The sequence below is a fragment of the Cucurbita pepo genome, chromosome 5 (assembly GCF_057944985.1).
Source record: "Cucurbita pepo subsp. pepo isolate OVF chromosome 5, ASM5794498v1, whole genome shotgun sequence".
NCBI lineage: Eukaryota > Viridiplantae > Streptophyta > Magnoliopsida > Cucurbitales > Cucurbitaceae > Cucurbita > Cucurbita pepo.
The window spans coordinates 17,255,263-17,277,936 of record NC_141802.1 but is presented as its reverse complement, the minus strand read 5'-3'; the positions used below and the strand labels follow the sequence as shown (position 1 = coordinate 17,277,936).

At 34.3% G+C, this 22,674-nt stretch overlaps 1 protein-coding gene across 2 annotated transcripts; it reads right to left on the bottom strand.

Annotated features, from left to right (window-relative positions):
• Positions 1 to 60: 60 nt before the first annotated feature.
• LOC111795266 (nucleoporin (DUF3414)) lies at positions 61 to 21,939 on the bottom strand. Of its 2 annotated transcripts, XM_023677575.2 has the most exons (32): positions 21,686 to 21,939; positions 21,437 to 21,610; positions 20,902 to 20,997; positions 19,043 to 19,112; positions 18,753 to 18,883; positions 17,500 to 17,640; positions 17,175 to 17,332; positions 14,951 to 15,119; positions 14,764 to 14,862; positions 14,481 to 14,558; positions 13,546 to 13,605; positions 13,273 to 13,430; positions 11,992 to 12,193; positions 10,645 to 10,761; positions 10,260 to 10,345; positions 10,064 to 10,168; positions 9,898 to 9,969; positions 9,188 to 9,276; positions 8,764 to 8,912; positions 8,096 to 8,239; positions 7,908 to 8,015; positions 7,537 to 7,647; positions 6,530 to 6,634; positions 6,320 to 6,430; positions 5,451 to 5,629; positions 4,815 to 5,289; positions 4,466 to 4,573; positions 4,287 to 4,345; positions 3,755 to 4,139; positions 863 to 2,401; positions 567 to 771; positions 61 to 488 (listed from the first exon to the last, which is right to left on the bottom strand). In XM_023677575.2, the coding sequence occupies exons 1-32, from the start codon at positions 21,794 to 21,796 to the stop codon at positions 391 to 393; spliced, it is 5,892 nt and encodes a 1,963-aa protein (XP_023533343.2). In that variant the 5' UTR covers positions 21,797 to 21,939; the 3' UTR covers positions 61 to 390. The 2 variants fall into 2 exon arrangements, with proteins under 2 accessions (XP_023533343.2, XP_086980144.1); XM_087124018.1 differs by lacking the exons at positions 20,902 to 20,997; positions 21,437 to 21,610; positions 21,686 to 21,939 and adding an exon at positions 19,457 to 19,644.
• Between the last annotated feature and the right edge of the window lie 735 nt (positions 21,940 to 22,674).

The following is a 22,674-nucleotide window of genomic DNA, read 5'->3' as shown; positions in this document are numbered from 1 at the left end:
ACTTAAGAATCTCCCTATCATAGTTAAGAAATTGAGTCCTACTAAGCTACATAATGGGGAGAAAAAATGACTTCAGAAATCACATTTATGGGCCAACCACCTCCCATTGAGCCGAAAGTGTACATTTCTCGCATATAGTTCATCTTTGCAATTGCAAAGGCCTATCAATCCCATACAAGCTCCCAAAATGCATTATATGGCTCTTGCATCTTCATAATATTTACTAGAACTACAATCCTAGCTATATAACTCGACGCCTGTGGGAAAATCCGCACCATATATATATACAAAGCTATTGAAAATTCTCTAATTCCTTATTAAAAAGAGAATCACGATCCTTTTGACGAAGACTTTAAATCTTTAAAAACATTCGCGTGTAGAGTCCAGAACTCAAAAATTCTCACTTGGCACCAATCCAGGATAGACAAACGACAGTATCTGCTTCAAGGATTTCATTGATTGCTTCAAGAATGCATGCCTCTTCACACCTACAATTAATGGGGTCAAGAGAAGGGTTTGAAAACAGTATTTGGATCTTACTTGCATGAAGTAACGATAGATCTTACCTTTCAGTAATAACTTGACGTCCTTTGAGAAGCCCTCGACTCGGCCTAATACAGGTCTTATGCCACAAATCTGCACAACACAGTGTTCCAAGTAAAGGGTCATCTCCATAATTTGCAGCAGCAAACAGCAGACATTCTGGGCATCGATATCAATATGTTTTGTTTCGGTATCACAGAGCTCGCAAATGATAGCCATTGCTTGATCCTGTATAACAAACATGGACAGACAGTTATTTAGTTTTCCAAGTGGCTAACGAAGTAATACTAATAGGCTTTGCAGCAATTACAAGAAATACCTGCAACCCGTGTAAAATTTCGGGCATTGGAAGTTCTGGAAAATTTGTGAGGTCAACATAACCCACATCCTCGGCCTTTCGAGCAGCTCCCTCGGCTTGTATACATAAAAACTTCAAAAGAAGGAATGTAATTGTATAGATATGTACGGCCAGAGTATCAGAGAAGTATGTTTGACAAACTGGATCTTCACTTTCAGTGGTTTGACCCCTGACTATCAAAGATGTTGAGGGACCAGAGAACTCGGGTTTTGATCCGCAAGCGAGAGGAGAAAGAGCAAACCATCCACTTTTGCAGCGTATAAACGATGGTTTCTTGCAATCTTCAAACTCCTCTTTGAGGTTTGGAGGACATATGAAAGGAGCAACCCTGACAGGAGATTCTCCATGGCGTTGAGTCACTCGACTAACAAAGGCCAACATATGAATGCATTTCTCACGCAGCTGCGAATCAATTTCTTTGGTCGCCCTGGCCCACGAGTTCCTATGTCTTGCTAGCACACACATCAGCATGAGAGTTTGCTCTGTATCTCTAAGAGCACTAAGAGAAGTTTTGGTTCTTCCAGAACGTGACCTTTTCTTGTCATGTTCATCAGGGGAGAAGTCTGGTGCATTCAGATGGTAGGAGATCATATACATTTTCTCCGAGAAAAAGTAGTTCATCACATTATCAAGAACATCTAGATAAGAACCATCTCCTAAAGATTGCACTACAGCTGTGATAACAGCTAATCCAAGTTTCCAAATCAATTGGTGGTAATTTTGAGGCCTATCACCAGAGATTAAGTTATTTCTATCATAGTCGAACCGTGAGCACGTACTGTCATCAAAACATTGAGTAAATAATAACTTAAGATATGACAAGAGACCAGATGCTATAAGCATATTAGCACCTCCCCGAACACGAGCAAGGGTCAAGAAAAACTTCATTAATATAGGAACAGAAGAAAAACTGTTCTCATCTTGAAGCTTCACGAAAATATGTTGCAGCTGGAGATGCTTCTGTACGACAGGAAGCCATGTCTCCGACGACAAAAACTTTCTTAGTATCAAGTCTAGAGTAGTCAAAGCCAGGGTGCAGTGCTCAGCATTTGTTGTGAAGCTACATAATATAGGTAGCAGTCCCAACATAACATTAGAAAATTCAGCTAAGTCTTTGACATACGAAGGGTCACTTTCTCCATTAGAACATGAATTAAGATCATGATATTCCACAGAAGAAAGAAGCAACTTCAGTAAGAGATTAATTGTCTTATTAGCTCCAGCAGCTGGCTGGATGGAACTTAACTGTTTAAGACCGGAGCCTGAGGTCTTTACAATAAGTGCACATACAGACAGAGGCACAGTCTTATCTGCAGATCTGATGAGGAGAATTAGCAATTCCAATTGGGCTGTAAGAAAACCAAGGACACAATCGGAGATACCCAAACCGAATGTTAACGATTCAATAGTCGCATGGAGATAATGACATACGTCTGCAATGCAATGCTTAGCAAGTTGATCGATGTTCTTTTTTCTAATTGTAGCCCCTTTCTTCGAAGTCTGCAAGAACGTAAATGTGGCATACAAATTAGCGAATCATCAAAGTAAACATTGTTTAGACTTCTTTGAATTAAGAAGAATACAAAAATAAATAAATAAATAAACAAGTGTTATAAATTTGGGTCAAAGTTAGGCAATCTTAGAGATTATTTAGTTTAGGCTTTATATTCTTTTGGTCAAGGAGGAAGATGGGTAGCTATGAAGGCTACGCCAATTAATCAGCTTCCCAAAATAGAATGACTTGATACCATGTTATAAGTGTAAATTATCTTACTTGATTTCATATTAATTTTCGTAGAGGTACATGTTTCTTTTATAATACATAAAAGCTAACTAAATCCTTATATGCTAAGTAACAATACATCTAAATAAATCCTTAGATACTAGGTAATAATAAAACCAAATAAATACCTAGATACTAGGTAACAATACAAATAAATTAATGAGATCAACTTAAGGCTAGGAATTACACAAATATTTCTTAAATCAAGGTCATTCCTTCATCCGGTCGTTTCGTAAAGAAACTGGTATTTTAGGATGTAAACTAGCAAACTCTTCTATGGACTCTCAAAAGAAAATTGGACCCCATCATGAAAGCACACCCCAAAATGGGGCATACTAACATCTATCTTTCTCATACACGTCCAAATATTGGATTTATTGTTAGTATGGTTGGTCAGTTTATGCATAGTCTCAATGAAGAACCTGAGAATTTGTATATCAAATCCTCAAATATCTCAACATAACTTCGGGAAATAACTGGTCCTTTTTTTTTTTCAAAGAAACTGACAAGAGAAACATCGAGATATATTCTGATGTAGATTGGACAGTTGACAACACAGCGTCGAAGATCGAACTGAAGTTATTGTTCCTTTGTATGAGGTAATTTTGTTACATGGAGGATCAAAAAGAACTCCATGGTCAATGGTAGTGCAAAAGTTGAATTTAGAGCACTTGCTTGTTGTGAAGGCATTTATATCGAGAGAGTTGATTCATAAAGAACCTAGTTCATCATGGTAGGACAAAACATGTTGAAATCGACAGAAAAAGACAATAATGAGTACTTCAACTCAACTATGGGCTTACCGAACAACAATTGGTGGATATTCTTACCAAGCCTTTGCCAAGATCTAACCTTGAAGATTTGAATAGCAAGTTAGGATTGTATAATACATACAACCAACCTCAAGGTGTGTTGTAAATTATGATCAAAGTTAGGGCGATCTTGAATTATTTATTTTAAGAGTTGTTCTCGTTTTCACTTTGTATTCGTTTAGGTATGACTTATGCTTTTGATAAGGATAGAATATCATTGAGAACAAAAAACAATCTGTTAGAATGCTCAAAACTTACGTCATCGAGAATCAAAGTCAAGATGGCTATCAATGCCTTCAACGCAGTAAGTTTTGATCTGGTGACCAGCATCATTGAGTTTACATCCTCCATGCTACTAAGCATTCTTGCTGCAATTGCCTTAGATTCTTTCCATTCTGAATAATCCCATAGATCTAATCCCAAATCTGTCTGCATATGCACGAGGTCAAACAAGTACGCATCTTTGGCGGTCACAAAAATGTCATCTTCATAGTTATGTTGGTAAGAACGGAAAATTTCAGACTCGATAAGAAACAGGGAAAGCTCTCTAAAAGGTCCAGAGCCAATTTTACGGCCTTCAAGCTCTCCCTGTAGATGATAATAAAGATCGCTCAATATCAAACTGTTCAATTCATCACCTCCACTGCAAAAGACAGTAAATAAATTATAAATAGAAGGAATGAAAATGAAAGAAGGAAATAAAATAAACAACATAAAACCGGAATACACAAATATTGAAATGGACAATAATTTAGACGTCTACTTTAAAAAAAAAAAAAAAGTAGTCTACCTGTAACCACGCTGCAAATATTGTGCTGACAATTCTGCAAAGGCAGGCAAACTGATAAGCTGCAAAAGGAATCACTGCCATTAGAAAATGATATGAAATTAAACTGCAATAAAAATTTAATTATCAAACGAAGCCCTTGGAAGGCCTTGATTTGAGGAATGACAATGAAAGAATTCAACCTTTTTCAACATTTCATGGATTTTCCCAAGCAATAAAACTGACATGCTTCCCCCATCACCAGTTGCTGATTTTGACATCACATGCACAAGGAATAGACTGGAAGCAACCTGTTAGTAAGTACAAGACTTGTTAAGTTCAATAGACAAAAACAGCAAACAGCTCTGAAAAATATATCAACTTGTCAAGGTAGCTCTAGAGTACAGAAGTAAAAAAAAAAAAAAAAAAAAAAAAAAAAAAAAAAAAAAAGCAGAAATCAAAACTTAGGAGTACAGAAGGATAGAGATTACAGTGTTTTTTTTAAAAAGCTGAGAGATGAAAGAAAGAAAAAATAAACTGAATGAAAACCACCTTCGCACGGTAATATGTTTCATTATCGAATTGACAGGAAGCAAGCAGCCTGGTCAGCTTGCCTAAAAGGGAGCCATCACAAGCAGTTGATAACATATTCTTAACATCAGAGAGACTCGCCAATGATTTTGGATTTTCATTGCTCGCAACAACCGTAGCTTTGTCCTTTGATCCAGCCTGTTGTTTCGCAATTGACTCACCATGTAGCAACTTTTTTTGCAGAAATATGTCATACGACATTATTTCCATCGTGGACGAGAGAGAGAGATATTTGTAAGCAGAGTTTAGAGCCTGCATCTCAGTAATATTTTTTGGGGCACAAGTTTCTCCAGAAAGAAAGTGTGAAACACTGTCTGTCAATTGTTCCAAAACCTTATCTGAGGTTTTCATCCTATCCAAAATCATTATAAATGGACCAGCTGTCTGCCAAAGTGCCTTCATAAAGTTGAGTATATTCAGCTGTATCCGGAGGTTGCTGTAGATCAAAAATAGCAAACATATCTAATGTTAAGACAAGAGATGAAATAACACAAGCAATCTAGCGCCCGTCGAAAAGAAAATAGAACCTCAATAAAATTGTACAAATAAATGGATTAATCATTCAATAATCGGGAAGGATTCTTTTAGGCAATGAACCTTTTGGCATGATTGTTGGCCTCCTTTAGATATTGTACAAGCGCATCAATCAAACTTGATTTCTCCAACCCTGATGAAGTCGGCAAAGATTCTTTACTTTGATGATTCACACCACCACTGGAATTTAGCTGAACATTCAAATTCTCCTTGCTAGCTAATAAAGCAACAAGAAAAGAAGGCTGCAGAGAGGAAGAATGAAGAAAACAAATACCAAGTCAGAATAATGACATTTATTTCTAAAATTTTAATATTACCCTCAACCTTTCTAAAATTGCAACATTACCTTTGACCTTTCGTTAACGTTTCAAAACTATCCTCAAGGCAGTGTGCCGATAACCTAAAACAACTTAGTGGTGATAGGATACTTGTTTGGATTAAGTCCAAAAGAACGACATTTAGACAATGACTTTTTCTTAAAAAATTTAACTGTTTTCTATCTCCATGGTAAATTTGAAACATTTATGAAGAGTCCAGAATAATATTAAAACTTTTGAACTAATAGGAGTATTTGAACCAAATGACAAAGTTCAGCGGTACATATAAATAATAGGAGTATTCTAAATTATACTCTTTCAATCATGGAAATTTACAGGGAAAAATAGAAAAAACCTTGCAATCCTTGAGATTTTATACAATTTTTTATCCAAAAGAAATCAAGAGGAGACATACAAGACCAAACACAGCTTCGTAGTTCCACTCGAGCACTCTTGTACAAAAGTTTAAAAATAGATCGTAACTAGAAAAATAAGGTGAATTATTGATCAACCGGTACTCATAACACACATAAGGATGCAAACATTTGCCCAAGATTATATTCATGTACGTCCTCCTTTTCAATAACCACAAAATAAGTAGATTTGAGAACCAACCTGATAAAGTGCTGCTGAAGTCAACATGTTAATTATGGCAACAAAGAGGTCTTCGTCCCACACAGATTTCTTAAGAAGTATGCACCCAATTGAATGCCTCAAATCAGTTATCTAAAATCATGAGCATAAAGAAACATCACAAACGAAAATAATTAGTCCAATGAAAAAGAAATCATCAATGTGGAAATATCTCAAGAAAGAGTATTACACCTGCTCATCGTCGAGACTAAAGCATGCACTAGATAAATGTGGTTGCAAATCGTCTGTGATTAACAATAACATAGATAGTACCCTTGCCGCACCGACTTGTACTCTCTGCATAAATGTCACAACCCATGAATCTTTGGTACAGAATATAATAATCATAAAAATAAATGAAAGAGAAATAAATAAATAAATCAAATCAGTCATATCCATACATTATTTCATTAATGAAAGCAAAAGCTGCAAATAGGGGGATAAATGGAAAATGTGGACTATAAGCAGATTAAAGGACTATTTTTGTAGAAAACTAAACAGAATTGCAGAGCACAAGAGGTTATGAAATAGTACAAAGAAATGCATATTTAAGGTATTTGGTATAAACTTTTGGTTAAATTATACCAAATATCTTTAAACTTTGGGATAGATTTCAACTATGCCCTAAACTTTGAAAAGTTTAATTTTAAATTTATTATAACTCATCAGCTTTTATAGAGAAAGACCGACTAAATTTAAATTAATAGATAATCCAAATTTCTAATCAAAATTCCCTAGATACTAGGTAATCTAAATAAATTCCTAAATAAGATAAATCTAAATAATAATCCATAGATACTACAGATCTAATTCATCGCTAAATCAATAATACTTCGAATACTTCATTTGTAGAACTCACTAAACAGTTCACCCACATCCTTAACAACATCCTCCCAGATTTTCTAGGGGCATTAGGACACCATGCTTCAAAGAAGTGAGGAGCTCACCTAACATTATTTTATTTGTTTAACTTTTGCTAAGAAGTTTAATCTTTTAATGTTCTTTTTTATCATATCATCAATTAAAGAAATTTTAGTACATAAAAACATTATTAATATACTTCTGAAGAGAGAACAAAGGAAAGAAAAACTACAGAGCAGTTCACTCATTTCAAGATATTTTATGAATTATTGGAACGACAGTTATTTATTGGAAAATAATTTTTCAAACGGAATTTCAAAAAGTAAATATATTCATACCACATTTCGAAAATATGATAACAAAGAAATGGTGGCTGCTGCTATAGGCATTGGTTTAGTTTTCAAAGACGTCAACGCTTGATGAAAGACGGTAGGTGCTGCCGACAAATCCTGAAATGGACATATTAAAGTCATACAGCTAATCTCACCAATTTCTAATTCATCAAACACAATAAATTCATGATATTAATTTATCTATCTAGATATTAAAAATATAATGAAAAACAATAATAGAATCCAAAATATATTCGATTAGAAATGCATAAAGACTACGAAGAAGATGGAACCATTATATCAATCCGAAGCTTGTATAATGTAACTAAGATTCAATCGCATTTAAAAAACAAAAAAGTGATACAATCATGAAATACCTTTGAAAATGAAGAGAGCATGATGAAAAGAATTTCCAGCACAGAACAGATGCTATGTTCTAACCCCTCAATCTCCCTTGGATCAGAAAGACGGCTAACATATAGTTTCTGATAAATATAATCCCCCATGTCAGCAATACAAGACAAATAAGCTTAAAATATGCGCAAATTACTTTCATTAGACAGACCTCAAGAGCTTGTCTAGTCGTACAAACCACTCGAAAAAGAGTGTTATGAATGGAAGAATCAGAAAGCAGCATATTCTGGACAACTGGGCCCAGTTTTCCGGTACCTGAGCTTAAAAGAATGCATCTCCTCGTCACTTCAAGCACCTGCAACAGAATGGATAATGACACAGAAATTGAACAAATATTTGAGCCAAGCATTTACCAAGACACTCCTCTTTGTTTTTACATGAAACGTAAACTATTCAAATTTAAAAAGTTCCAACCAGTCAAGTTCCTAAATAAACTTAATAAAACGAAAAAAAAAGAAAGACCCTCCCAACTACAAGCTAACGTAGATCCTTGACATTAAAAGATAAGGCTAGTTTCCTGATAAAAGAAGAAAAGTGTCCTCCTAAATTTTAAATCAGTGCAATCTTAGAGAAAAATAGTTTTGGAAAGATCATGTCAGGCACAAAAGATACTTATAGCAATCGATTTAAAATATATTATTCAATTTGAAAGACGATTACAAAAAAGTATGTCCAAACTTAAAAATTTTCTAGAACAATTAATAAAATTGGTTCGCACAACTGAAGGTAGAATTGTAAGATTTTATTGTCAGAGACTTTTACAGAGTAACAAAACAACACCTTAGGCCGAGAAAATATGAATTACAAAAGGGAACATACCTTCGAAGTAACAATCCAACGAGTATGCTTGACTTTGTACTTCCAGTACTCATGATTTACTAGAATATACTGGAGGCAGAAAGCAATAAGAGCTAGGATAGCATCATTTTCTAATCCAGTCTCCACTAGCTGCATGGTAAAGTCCAATACTGAAAAGTTCAACAGTTCACCAGAATGAGACCATGCTAGTATGCATCGTGCACTGAAGTAAGGACATCAACAACAACAGGTTGCCAAGTACAAGAACTAGTTTGAGTTTCACTATCTCACTTGAAATTTCACAGAGGAACCCACGAAAAAGAATCCTAGAAAGATTAATAAAATACTACAACACCCAGTTTTATAAAAAGTCAAGAAAGTGAGGAGGCCAAAACGAAATAAACCATATCAACCACAAACTATTAAAAGCTACAGCAAAACATACATGATATAGACAGTGGGGAGTCAATATCATTATACTCAGAGTCAATAAGCAACATCTTTGCGAGCTTTCCCAATTGAAGCCATGATTCACTGAAAAAATATAAAGAACGAAAGAAATAAATTATCATTTGTGAACTCAATAAAGTCAGTGAAGTTAATTAATGATGCATACGAGTAGAAATACATGTATAATAACCACACATTTGTTTAAGAATAAAGAAAGAAGAAAAGAATCTTCCTCATAAAAAGGATCCATAGACTATGGATGGGACATCAAACCTTAAAGTACCAAAATTTCAACCCATACAAAAGTAATGGCAGTCTTGGATGTCCCAGGAACAATATTGCTCATAACCTAGTAGTTGGTTTCAATTTTTCATATAATGTTTTGAAAATTTTAATTTTATCCTCAGTCTTTTATTCTGTTTGCTAACAAAGGATTTCCATGAAACAATTTAAAATGTTTTAAGGTAAAATTATTTGAAGTTTGTGAGGCAAAATTGAAACCAACTGTTTCATAATTTTACCTATAGTAATCGACTAAGAAAATTTTGTGCTGCTGTTGGAATCCAATTATTAGGATTTACAGAACTAACCATATGAATTAATGCAGTATTAAGTTGATGAAAACGTGCAAGTTAGCAACAGAATAATAAATATTTTCAAGCAAAAATAAACAAAATAGAAAATGAAGATGAAGGAATGCTCCACCTCAGTGCATCACGACCAGAAACATTGAAAATATTTGCCTTGAGTGCCACTGGAGTGACTGTAGCAGGAAAACTAGGACCAAGATGAAAAAAATTTAAATAAATAAAAGGAATTCATAAAAAGAACATTGCGAAGTGGAAAAGAATTTTAAGAATTATAAGATTACCATTTCAAAATCTTTGACAAAATATTCAGGCCCATGGACATTGCGGCAGCATTACTTGGATTAGGAGATAAATTTCTGACCAAGACGCAAATAACCTCAACCACCCTGGTGAAAAATACTAATTTATATGGATGAATGAAAAATAAGCATTCCAAGTAATGGAACTTTTAAATCGAATGAAAGGATTTTAATTCACCACATATTCTTTTCCATCGGATGAGCTGTGTCTGCTACTTGAGGATTGAAAAACTGTGTAGCACCCATTAAAGCAGAACAGACAGCCTATACAAAAAAAAATTCCAATGGTAAGTAAGAAGAAAAGTCATAATTGTGACAGTATGAATGCTTTATAAACCAAAGTAAGGCCAAAATGATGGGTGACTTGCTTCTCTCATGTTAAAATTCTTTTCCCGACATGCCCTTATGATCCTTGATCTACAAATCCAAAATGTAGCACGGGTGCCAACAGTTCATAGAGAAGTTTTAAAATAATGAAACTTTAAAACCACATGGATAGTAATAGAGAGTTCAAAAGGCAGACTAAAATAACAAAACAACATAAAAAGAGAAGCACAAAATACCGTGTTAAAGGAAACCATCCGACTGAACAAGTCAAGTATAACAACTTGTTCATTGTTGTTCAAATACATTCCTTGGGCCAAACGCATGAGCAATATGAGTATCCCTGATAGTTTATACTGCAAAACAACGATATTACAAAAAAAAAAAAAAAAAAAAAAAAAAAAAAAAAAAAAGGTCAACATAAAATTGATAAAAGAATTTGACTAATTTAAACGGAAAGATTTCAATATTAAGTTAATGCTTGAATAGATATACTCAAGATAAATAAATCATCTCCTCCTAAACTTCTATTACGTTAGATTAAATGGTTAAAGTCAAAAAACCAAATCGTAATGAACCACTAACAGAAAAATAGGACCCCGATACAACACACCACTTGATGCATCATCTTTTTTTTTAACTAAAATACAAACATGGTAAAGGCACACTAACTAAACTACATTTTTAATTATAATAAATTATATACTAACCTTCAAAAAAATTCACATTAAAAAAATCAATGTGAAAAGAAGTGATGAAATGCTTCAAGTTGGAGAAATTAATTACAGACTATTAACAATTGAATTCCTCTTTTTAACGAGAAATGAAACTTTTGAAGAAACAAAAAGAGATTAATTCTCTACCTATTCAATTTCTCATAACAAAGTATTTAAAAAAGGTAAAGACCAAATAAATATCCATATCTATGTGCCAAAAAATCTATAAATTTTGTGATTGCTCTTGTTTTGATTTTCATACCAGCTGGACAGCATCATAAAAGTCCTAGATTCTACTTGTACTTTTCAACCTCTTAAGCTCTGTTTTAAAAAAAAACAAATAAACATTTTTCTAAATGGGTTAATACCCGGTGAGTAACTTAAAATTAACCATGTTCCTAGACTAATATGCTTTTAAAAAATATAAATAAATAAAATACTTTAACACTATCTCAAGTGTACAAAAAAATTTCAAAATAATGCTCACAAGTGCCCAAGATATATTTAATATGTTCAATAAGTGTTAGACATGTGTCTTGTGTGTTGAATTGTCAAAGTTATGTCGTACATAGATATTCCAAACTAAAGAGTCCAGCTTTCACCAATTCTATCCGCATTCAAAGCATATAATCAATGGTACATGCACAATGAAGAACTAAATACGGATGGAATTGTGGGTAGTGACAATGAAATAAAGCAAAGACCATAGTTACTGTATGGACAAGGTATTGTGTAGCAATGCAAAAGACGTAAAATTACATGTCCAAAAAAAAATGTTGAAAATGATGTCTTGCAAGCGATAAAGACCACAAACACCAAAGAAGATAAAACTGGTACAAGTAGAAGAATAATATTAATTCATTTGCTTACCTCCCAACGTACAAGAACAGTATTTCCACCAACCACTTTCAAAACTTGTCCACGTGTCTTACAGGGAATCAAAAGTCCCTCCATTCCAGGCACAAGTAATGGCTCTTGGGTCTCAACAAACTCAGGGATGCGATCCACCGAGGTACTGCTATTAATCTCAAACAAGGATGATATTCCCACAGATTTATCTAGGAAGTTAAACCTATTGATATTAATCAATATATCAGATGGAAGAAAGAAGTGAGTAAGAACAAATAGAAAAAATAAATAAATAAAGGTGAGGTGACAAATGTGGGAACATAGGTAAAGATAAGACTAGCAAATAGAAATAAATTATACACTCGGAGAGGAAATGAAAGGGGTGTCCTAGCTTGCAATAAAAAAAATTAGCCCAAAAAAAAGCCTATGGACTTGACCCCAAACACCTGAACCTAACCGTACTTCAAACCTCCCCTAAGACGACCACCCCTCTAAAACTCCTGTTTCTTTTGATTTCAAATGTCGCAGAAGGTACCAACAATATAAGAAAAAGAGGTATCTGCTTCTACTGAAAGAACCACATAAAATGATCACATAATTTTACACCCCTAACGGTGAGCTGGACCTAAATGCACACAAATTCACGATATGTTGGACAATTAGATATTTGATGCACTGTACTAACTGGTTTGCAATAGTTTTCTTTTCTTTTCTTTTTTTTTTTTCCTTTCTCTTTTTCATTTTTTTAATACTAAACAAGACTTTTCATTAAGAGATGAAAAAAGACGAATGCACAAAGAAACAAACTCCAACAAGGGAGTGAAAAGAAGAAACCAAAAAGAACTAAAAAAACAGATCAAACCAAGCTAAGAACCACAGTACAAAACTGAAAGCCATAAAAGAAACTGTGAATGATATAAAAAAAAAAGTATCCAAATTAGGTATATATCTTGAAGGGAGGATCCAACAAGAGGCTTCAAGAGAGACTTAGGACAGCCTGCTTCAGAACTTACAAACCAATGAAGTTACTTGATAAGAAAACTTAAAGGAAATTTCTCAATAAAAAATGTTCTAATCACGGAGATCCAACTAAAAAAATATGTATTTTCTTCGTACAAAAAGAATTAAGAATTTCTTATTCAACATAAGCTTCCTGACTTCAATTTTTTCAAGTCAGCTGAAAATGTAGTAATTCAACATGATATTCCACCCAAGGATTAAGAATTTCAGATTTCAAAGGTAAGAGCGCTTTGCTTGTGATTTCAAGGCCAACAAAAACTAGAGAGTAGAGACACTACTTACACGCATTCTGCTGGCCAAGCTCCTTCACAGAGAGATGACAAAAAACGAACAAATTCTACGACCCTAAAAGGAAATTCACCTTCTAGGTCACAAAGGAAACACCGAATAGGACCATCAGTGAAACTCTCTTTGTCCCAGAACTGAATGCAAAGTGACTCCTGCAATTTCATGCGCAACAAAATAAAGACAGAAAATTATCAGCAAATGATGTAGCAGGAACAAGAAGCAACAAGTACAGAATGATCACAATTGATGATCATTATACATCCAAACCTCCCCACGGTATATATTGCAAAGAATATCCAAAATTGACCGGAAGGTAGCATCCTCCACCTGCAATACAGACAAAGTTGAATAAGAGAAGGGTATTAATGAATCCTAGCATCTAAGAGATTGGACTCGACGACTACTCAACAAAAGTCATAACTATTATCAAAAAGTTCGGCATGTACAAAAGATTGGAGGATGGTTCACCTAATAATTAAACTAATTACTAACAAACAAACTAAAGAAGCCAATTAACAACTTGGCCCAAGTAAACCCAAACAACTAATGAGGTCAAACAAGAAGTACAAGGTTAACTCTAATTTGAAGACTTGGGAATCTTATATTTCTTTGCCTTTCCGAAGTTTCTCAGTTTGTTGCAGCTATTCTTTAGTTGTGAAGATTTGGGATCTTTTCCTGGTTGCTGATTAGGACTTCAAAGGTCTTGGGATTTCGAAAGATCTGGTTTGAGGTGGATGGTCTTCATTCGTCCTCTTAGTGTTGCTGCTTCTCTCTATGAAGATATTGGTTCTTTTGTGCTTCAAGTTTTTCTAGTCTTTTTGGAGTGTATTTGAAGATGAAAGTAATAGTTTTTCTTGGAGAAGTACATGACGCAAAGCTTTAGAAAATCCGTAAAATTAGGCATTTGCTATCTGTAAAGCACGGGTAGCTTTTGAAGTTATAGAAGCGGTTAGTTCCTTCTCAAGCATGTTAAGCTTAGAATTTTGTATTTTAGTTTTGAGTACAAGTTTTTTATGTCCTTTGTATTTGTATACGTTAGTACATCAATGAAAAATTCTGTTTTTTATTTTCATTTTAAAAAATTAAATTTTAATTTTACTTATAAAAATTAGAAAATAATTTCAAAAAAAAAAAAAAAACCCTCTAATCCAACTGCACCAAGCATCAACTATTCCAAGCAAGCATCAAATTGAAATGTGTACCTGAAGATTAATTTCATACGATGCAATAAACGCAGAAATAAAGGTTCTCAAGACACTTCGATAGCCAACAACGAGTCCCTACAAAAAAAAAAAAAAAAAAAAGTGAAAAATACTAAATACAATGTATTTTAGTACGCAAAGATTAACAAACCTTACAAAAAAAAAAAAAAAGTAGAAACTAAAATGAGTCAGAATCATGCACAAAGCACGAACGGGATATCAGAGCTGTCAAATTCATTTATTGATTGGATAAGAATAAGAAAACCAAGTAAAGGCAGCATACTTCCGATTCCTTCAGTAAATCACTGTGAAGTATATCAAGAAAATAATTGAATGCTGCCGAATCAAAAGCTTGACGAACATAGCCAACATGATCAATCTCCTGGTCATGAACAAAAAGTTGAAATTGAAATAATATGTAGTATTCATAAATTCTCGAACAAACAAGCACTTTTCGCAGACCCACATACCAGCAGCCCATTGTGTTCCTCTTTTCCGGGAAGTGATGATATTAGACACAAGAAAACTGCCCATGTTAGTAACAGAGGGCCTGCTTCTTTTATTTCGAAAGCATTCAAACTAGAGACTATTGCATCCATCTCTTGAAAATCAGACGAGGTAAAAACTGAAGCACCCTGCCTGTGGAATGGAAAAGTACTTCAAAATGAGAGATAAGAAAGAGAGACATGACCTATTAGGAAAAAATGCTAAAAAACCAAATTAATAAGTAATAGACACAAGTAGTTGCCCCTAATCCTACTCTTATGGGGAACATTTCATCAAAAAAATGAAATAAACAAGGCAAAGCCATCTAAAGCCGATGAGAAAATTAAGGCCATAGTTACACAAGTCCTTCACAAGGGAACTCAACAAGGAAGAGATGAAAACACTGATCTCTCAGATGGTCCCAACGAAATGCTCCTGTCCTAAAAAATAGTTCCAATTCTCCCAAAGACAAACTATCACAAAAAGGCTTTCCAATTTCTAACCATCATGGAAAGACTACAATTACAAAAGAAATCTTTGTGATTTGAACTCCACCAAGAGACTAAATGTTGTATGCTATTAACAAAAGAAGCCTCAGTATTCAATTTCTCTCTCACCACACGTCCTACATAATACCCCTAATAGCATCAAGCCACAAAGTCTAACCATGGAAATTTTTTTTTTTTTTTTTTTTTTTTTTTTTTGAATGCCCACCAAAAATAACACATAAGAGAACTCCTGGAAAAGACGAAATGGGAAAAAAAACATATTTAACAAATTCCATCAAAACTTGGAGGCAAAGAGGCACCCATGATTTGCTATTCATAGAGGGCTAGCTGGCAAGATTCCGATATTAAGAAAACGTATTGCAATATAAAGAGAAATCACATTGGTTATAGTTTTTTAAGTGGATTATCATTCTCCCACAATCCACAATGGATAGATTCTCCATACTTTCCCTAATATCTAAACTCCCTTACTCCCACTATTTAAAATCGACTCAACCTAAAAAATACGAAGTAATTATAATAATGTCACTATTAACATTTCTAGCATAACCCATTAATACTCTACTAGGATCTTGTTTGAATTTAAACCTCCCAGATAGAGGAAAAGACAATGGACACAATGGAGAGAGAAAGGAAAGACGAAACTAAAAAAAAAAAAAATGAATGGCAAGAGAAACCCCTAGAAGGATTGGGGGACCAAATTCTAACATCCCTTCTCCCTGGGATCACATGTTGATCTCAAAGAAGAGAAAAAAAAGGCTTATCATGTCCAAAGTCTTTCTATCAAACCAAAAAAAGTTGGAAACCAAAAAAGATCGAAGAAGAAAGATCTGGGGAAAGTTCAAGAAAATGTTCATCACTTTTAAAACTTCAAAAGCCCATTCAAAATAAGCTTAAAATTTTTTAGACTGAACTTAAATTTAATAAATATTTTATCTTTATTTTACATATTATGGATTTCATATATTATTATCCGATGTTAAACATAATTGAATATTCATCAACAGGGAGAAATTTGCTAACGCCAATAGATGGAACCTCCTTAAACAAAAAGCTCCCCAATCTCTAAAAGACAACAGCACGATTTACAAACACAATCACAACCGATTAATAGCCGACTAATTTCTAGCAACTACCTAGAACTAAAGGTGTTAAGTATTTAAAAACACGCCTCAAGAAGTATCCTACTAGCAAGCTTTAAATTCATACATCCACATATATAAAAATAGTATATGATCTCTACTGGCATTGTGACTCCTACTTAGGAAAACTAACATAAATCAGAAGTTACAAATAAATGGATGAGGACAGAAAATAGGAAAATAAATTTAAAAAAACAATTAGGAAGAATGAATAAGAGGATCCCAATTTGAAGAAACAACACTTGAATAATGATCAAAGAAGTTTGAAAGTGAACACTAATGAGAAGCCATTAGCCTAGATAGATCAAAACATTCAAACCAAACCATACTCTTTTCTTTAAGAATTCTTTGATTCCGCTTGAACCATTGAATGAGGACTATCAACGGAAACATTCAATCAGTTTTACACTTTCACAATCGCTTTTACACGCTTCTACACTTTTCACATTTCAACAGTGATTGAAACTATATGTACATAAAGAAAAGGTAAAACATCCTTATTAATTGGCCACCTAGCAATCCTAAAATATAAAAACGTTACCAAACAAGATGAAAACCTGAAAGTTGTTTGATCATGAACCATCTGGAGAAGACTTTCTAGGTCCAACGTTTCCATAAGGATAAATAATAGTCGAACTTTAACTTGACAAGAAGAATGTATTGCTGCACTTGATATTGAAAGCATTTCAATGTTATAAGATCCAGATATGATTCCCTGGACCACTTGCATCGTTAGCATATATAGGATAGTAGAATACTTATAGAAGTATAACAAAGGAAGAGATACACTGGCCTGGACACACGTTATCCAAGAGAGAGAGAGAGAGAGAGAGAGAGAGAGAGAGAGAGAGAGAGAGATAGCAATAGAAGAAACAGATGTACCTTATAAAGCAGGCACAATGCCCTCCATCGCTCACCATTACATCTAACAAATGACTCATAGTATGCAATAAACAGAATGTCCAAAATTAGATTATCTTCTGTCAAAGTCTCTTCAGCCCAAAATGTGAAAAGGTCAATGTCCTACATAGCATTCCAACGGTTAATATCCAGTTAAAATCATCAACAAATGTGGTGGTGGGTGGGTGTTATAGGGACAGAAGTAAACATCCAAGTGACATTCAAAGCAACAATTTCAGAAGAAACAAGAAATAGGTTATACGCTCTGATTTCAAGGTAATTGTCTTCTTCTTTTAGCATTTTGAGAGTGTCCAGGCAACAATCACCTCAACTAATCACACGTGATAATAGAGAAGGCATGGTCACGGACAGAGACGTGAGCTCTTGCTAAGTTTAATTTTACCCTTTGAGAATCTACCTCGAAGGATGTTTGCAATTATCCTCTCGATCCTATTTTGGAGCCCTTTCTTATCCTGCTAGAACTTTAATTGTTGCTCAGGCACCTTTTTCTGGGATGTAGTTTTTGTAAGCCCCTTTTATGTTCATTCCATTTTCAATGAAAGCTCAATTTCTATCAAATCTCTTTAAGACAAAAAAAAAAAAAAAAAAAAAAAAAAAAAAAAAAAAAAAAAAAAAAAAAACCTATAATCTCAAGAGACAACCACTAGTTTTACACATTTGGTTACTAGTGGAAGCTCAATCTATTTAATATACCATGTTAGTTTTTCTTATGAGCAACTACAAGGGAACAAAATGACAGCCCAAAAAGAGGGCCTCCACAACTACTGATAGACATACTCCAATCCAAAAGAATAAATCATAGCCAGTACATAGCAGGAAAAATTATTAAATCCAAAAAACTATCAAACGTAGAGAAAGAATCCCTCAAAAGATTTTTATTCCTCTCGTTTCTAATAAATCAAAAAAAAAAAAAAAAAACTTTGTTGAAAGCAAGCCACAAAGTCTTCTTCACTCCATGGAATGAATGTCCCACAAAAATGGATGCAAGAAAATCATATGCATTGTTGGGTAAACTCTAGGACTAACTAAAAGCAACAAGTATCATCGCCTAGTATTTAGAATCAAAAGAGGAAAGAGCAAAAAGGTGTCCAGGATATTCAAATTAGAAGAACATATAATACAACATGATTGAGAAAGGTAGCAATAAGACATGCTTTTACAATAATGCAACAGTAAAGGAGAAAAGGAGAAAGCATCATCCATTCTAACCATACCATCTGCTCAGGGTGAGCGGAGGACATAAGGCTCTCCAAGACAAGTATAAGTTTGCTTTCCAATCCATCAGTAACCAGACTTAGTGCCTTGTCACAAATATCACCTTTTTTGGAACCATTTCCAACATATACTACATTGAGAACATCAATAAAATCAATTAGGCATTAAGCAAACATTAATATCTATTGGAAATAAGCAGTCCTAAATTAGAGAAGTTCATATATACAGAAAGAGAGGAAAAAGAAGAAAACAAATCAGAAACGGGAATCACTCATCAAAATGAACTTACAAGCATGCAAGAGTATGCGCCTTGTACATTTCAGCAAGCACTGCCGTTCAATGTAATATTCAAGTAGAACCTTCATTAAAATAATAAAACCAAATAAGACAACAAGAACTTAGAAAGTATTATGAAACATGTAGAACATATTCATTTGAGTTCTTAAATATGACGTAAAATGCTAGTGGATTAATTTTAAAATTTCTATATTTAGGATTCTCCTGCAGTTTTCATAGCTATTTGAACCAAAATCAGATTATTAGATACTGCTTGCAATGGGGAAACATAAAGAGAAATCAAAACACAATTGAAGAACCCAAATTCGCTACAAGATCTTACAGTCATTATGGACTCAATTTGCCAAGTCCTAATTAAAGACGATAAAATTCTCAAACTCCACCAACGGAAATTTGTTTGAGTTACCATCGGTAAGGATGAGGTTTTGGTTGGTGAGTTGCATTTGGTGCCTTTGGAGGAGGCTCTTATGGCCACTAGGTCAATGCCCACCACTCGTGGTTGTCTAGCCATCCTTTTCTTGAGAGTGATTTCACTATCTTGGAAAACACTAGCTTAACTAAACTAGAAAACTTATTAAACTTAACCAGGAAATTTAACAAAAAAATCAAATGAACAATACTGTTTGAGTTTTAATCTAAGTGTTGCTTGACAACACAGCTCAAATGATTGCCACTACTTTGGTCCTACAACCTACATAAAATTTCTAGCATTCATAAGTTTTTTAGATGATTTACAAGATCAAAATATCACATGCCCCAACCTTTCAAGCAGCCCCACCAACTTGAAAACAAAAATAAATAAATAAAAGAACCCTTTCCTCTCCTCTTCATGGTGGCAGTTGACAATTTTAAAATATATTTGAGTATCAAGGCCAACTTAGGCACAGCTTTACTAATCTCACGAGACATACTTAACACACTACTACATTTAGTTGCGAAGAAAACACATAGAATATTAATTTTCGAGGTAGATTTTTACCATGGTTTGATCTTATTCCCTTAAACCTTTTACTTTTTCCATTGGTCCCTATGACCACTTCCAACCCATGATGGTTATGGTGATTGATATTTTGGCAAACAGCAATTTAAGGATTTAGAGGGAGATCGTATAAAAGGTTTCTGGGTGGGAAGGAAAGAATGCATCTACTCCAACTCCAGTTTATAAATGATAGTATGGAAGGGCTCTTTCAATAACATCAACAAATTTTCCATGTGTTCTAGTTGTTGTTTGGGCTTAAGGTTGATAGACAGAAATGCATCTTCAAGCGAGTTGCAAGGTTGCTTCCTTCCCAATCATCATTCTTGTTCATAATGCTCCCACTGTGTCATAATCCTATAATTTTTAGGTGGTCACAAAAGTTAAGAAAAAATCGTCCTCCTAAAAGGTGATTTGAAGTGTTTTTCCTCCTTTGCCTAATGTTGGAAGGTACTCTCCATTTTTAAGGGTGAGCTAGATCTTGCAAACCCAATGTACAAAAAGTGTTCACCTGCGTTTTCTTGTTTTCGTAATATGTTTGTGGTTTCCATACCTTTCAGCTCTTTTAAGTTCCTCTTTCTCATACTGTTTTTCCTTCTATTGATGAGTTGTCTATCAAGTTGATGCTTCTTGCTCTTATCTTAGACTCAACTAGTGCCTTGCCATTATTTGTATCTCATTTGACTAGAGTGGATACCTCATCTCTACTGACTCATTAAAGTCCACCTAGTGTAGCTACTCGTTATCATCATAGACTTGACTTAATATATGATTAAATATTGAATCTCCACCATTGAGGAAAAAGAAATGTAACACCTAGCTCGAAAGGTGTCTATTAAAGGTACAGATGAGAAGAAATGGAACAAGCTACTAACCAAGTGAAGAAGTTCCTGAAATGGGGAATTGCTAGCTAAATTTTCGTGTTCAGTGGTTCGTTCAGCCAGAATGTATGATTGCACCTCGTCCAGACACTGAAACCGACAGATACAAGGATATCATCAATAAATAAAACGATAATATATTATTTTATCAAGGGGAAAAAAAAGTAACATGTCCAGTAAATATAATATGAGAATTCTCATGCTCTCTATTCTTTCAAGTCTTTTATTCTCTTGTTTTAGTTGGGATGATAATCCCTCTGTGGTTTTTTTTCTTACCCTTTACTTTGTTCATTCTCACTTATCATAGAAATTCATATCCTTCGAACAATTTTGTTCATTTTCATTAATCAACGATAAGATCGTATTTTTTTAAAATAAAATAGTAAGAAGAACAGAATTCTCATGTTTTCGTGCATACAACAAGACTAACGAAAGAAGTGAATTATTAGCTAAGTGACATTTGAAATGCAGTGGAAAACATTCAAAATCCGAATACAACAACTGCAGAATACAAAGCAAACAGGCATACCAGATAGGAGCTGAGCTTGAGAGCCTTGTCTTTAAGCTCAGATTGTATAGACAATGTGTGTGCTCCTATTTTGATTCCCTGAGAATCTAAAGCCGCCCTCGATTTCTCATTCGGTTTCTTGAAGAGTGAAACAGTATCCAAGAACCAAGCACGGTTGTCGTCCAATTTTTTCACCTGAAAAAAGACACTGCCACGGTTAATGTCCACAGAATCACTCCCGCCTGAAATATAAAGGGGAGGAATTGTCACCAGTTTTGGAGGAAGTTCTGCAGAAGAGAGGGGGACATTTTCGAGCTCAGTAAGAAGTAGACAGAAAGGATCCCACCAGAGAGAAGAGTCGACGGAAGTGGAGGCGGCCATGGGAGTGAGAGCTCGGAAGCTGAACCCTAGCTAGCAAGAATGAACACAGAAATGCCCGTTTGATTCCACTCTTTTTCGCGCCTCTGCGTTTCAGAGGCCCCAGCAATTGGCGGAGCGCGCCTCAGGCAGGGGGAGGAAGTAAATATTAGTGCCTCGTTTGGTTATTTTATGTTTTTAAGCGACGATGAAAAGGTTGAAGGGTAATATTGTAATTTCACTTAATTAAGTATAAATATTTTTAAAATAAATTCAAATGTTTTTTTTTTTTTTTTAATGTGGTTTTTTTTTTTATGGGACGAATTTACATTAAAAAAAAATTAGTTTTTAAGTTTATAAATATTATTTTCAAGTACGTTTATTAATTAGGCTAAAAATTTTAATATGAACCGTACTAGGAAATGTTGAATTGAATCCCTAATCGTAGCTTTTATTGGAGTCATTTCCATCACTATGCTTTCGGGAGTTGTAACTTTGTTCAACACTCGAGGAATGGACTCTACTATCATGGTTAAGTTAGGACATGAATTTAATACCACTCGTTTGAGACGGTGATCCTCGAGATACCTATGTATGACTATGTTTTCGAGGATTGTAACTTTGTTCAACACACTCGAGGAATGGACTCTGCCATCATGGTTAAGTTAGGACATGAATTTAATACCACTTGTTCAAGACAGTGATCCTCGAGATACCCATGTATTGATTTATATTGTCCATGTTATGCCTTCAAACCAATAGAAATACTGTTTCTTATTCATATACTCACGATATTTCCCTTATTTATATACTCATGGAACAGTTGAATTGAATCGACCTAGCCAACCGTCAAACTTAGGTTGGACTTGGGTCAGCCTCGGGTTTTAAGCACTACAATGAGG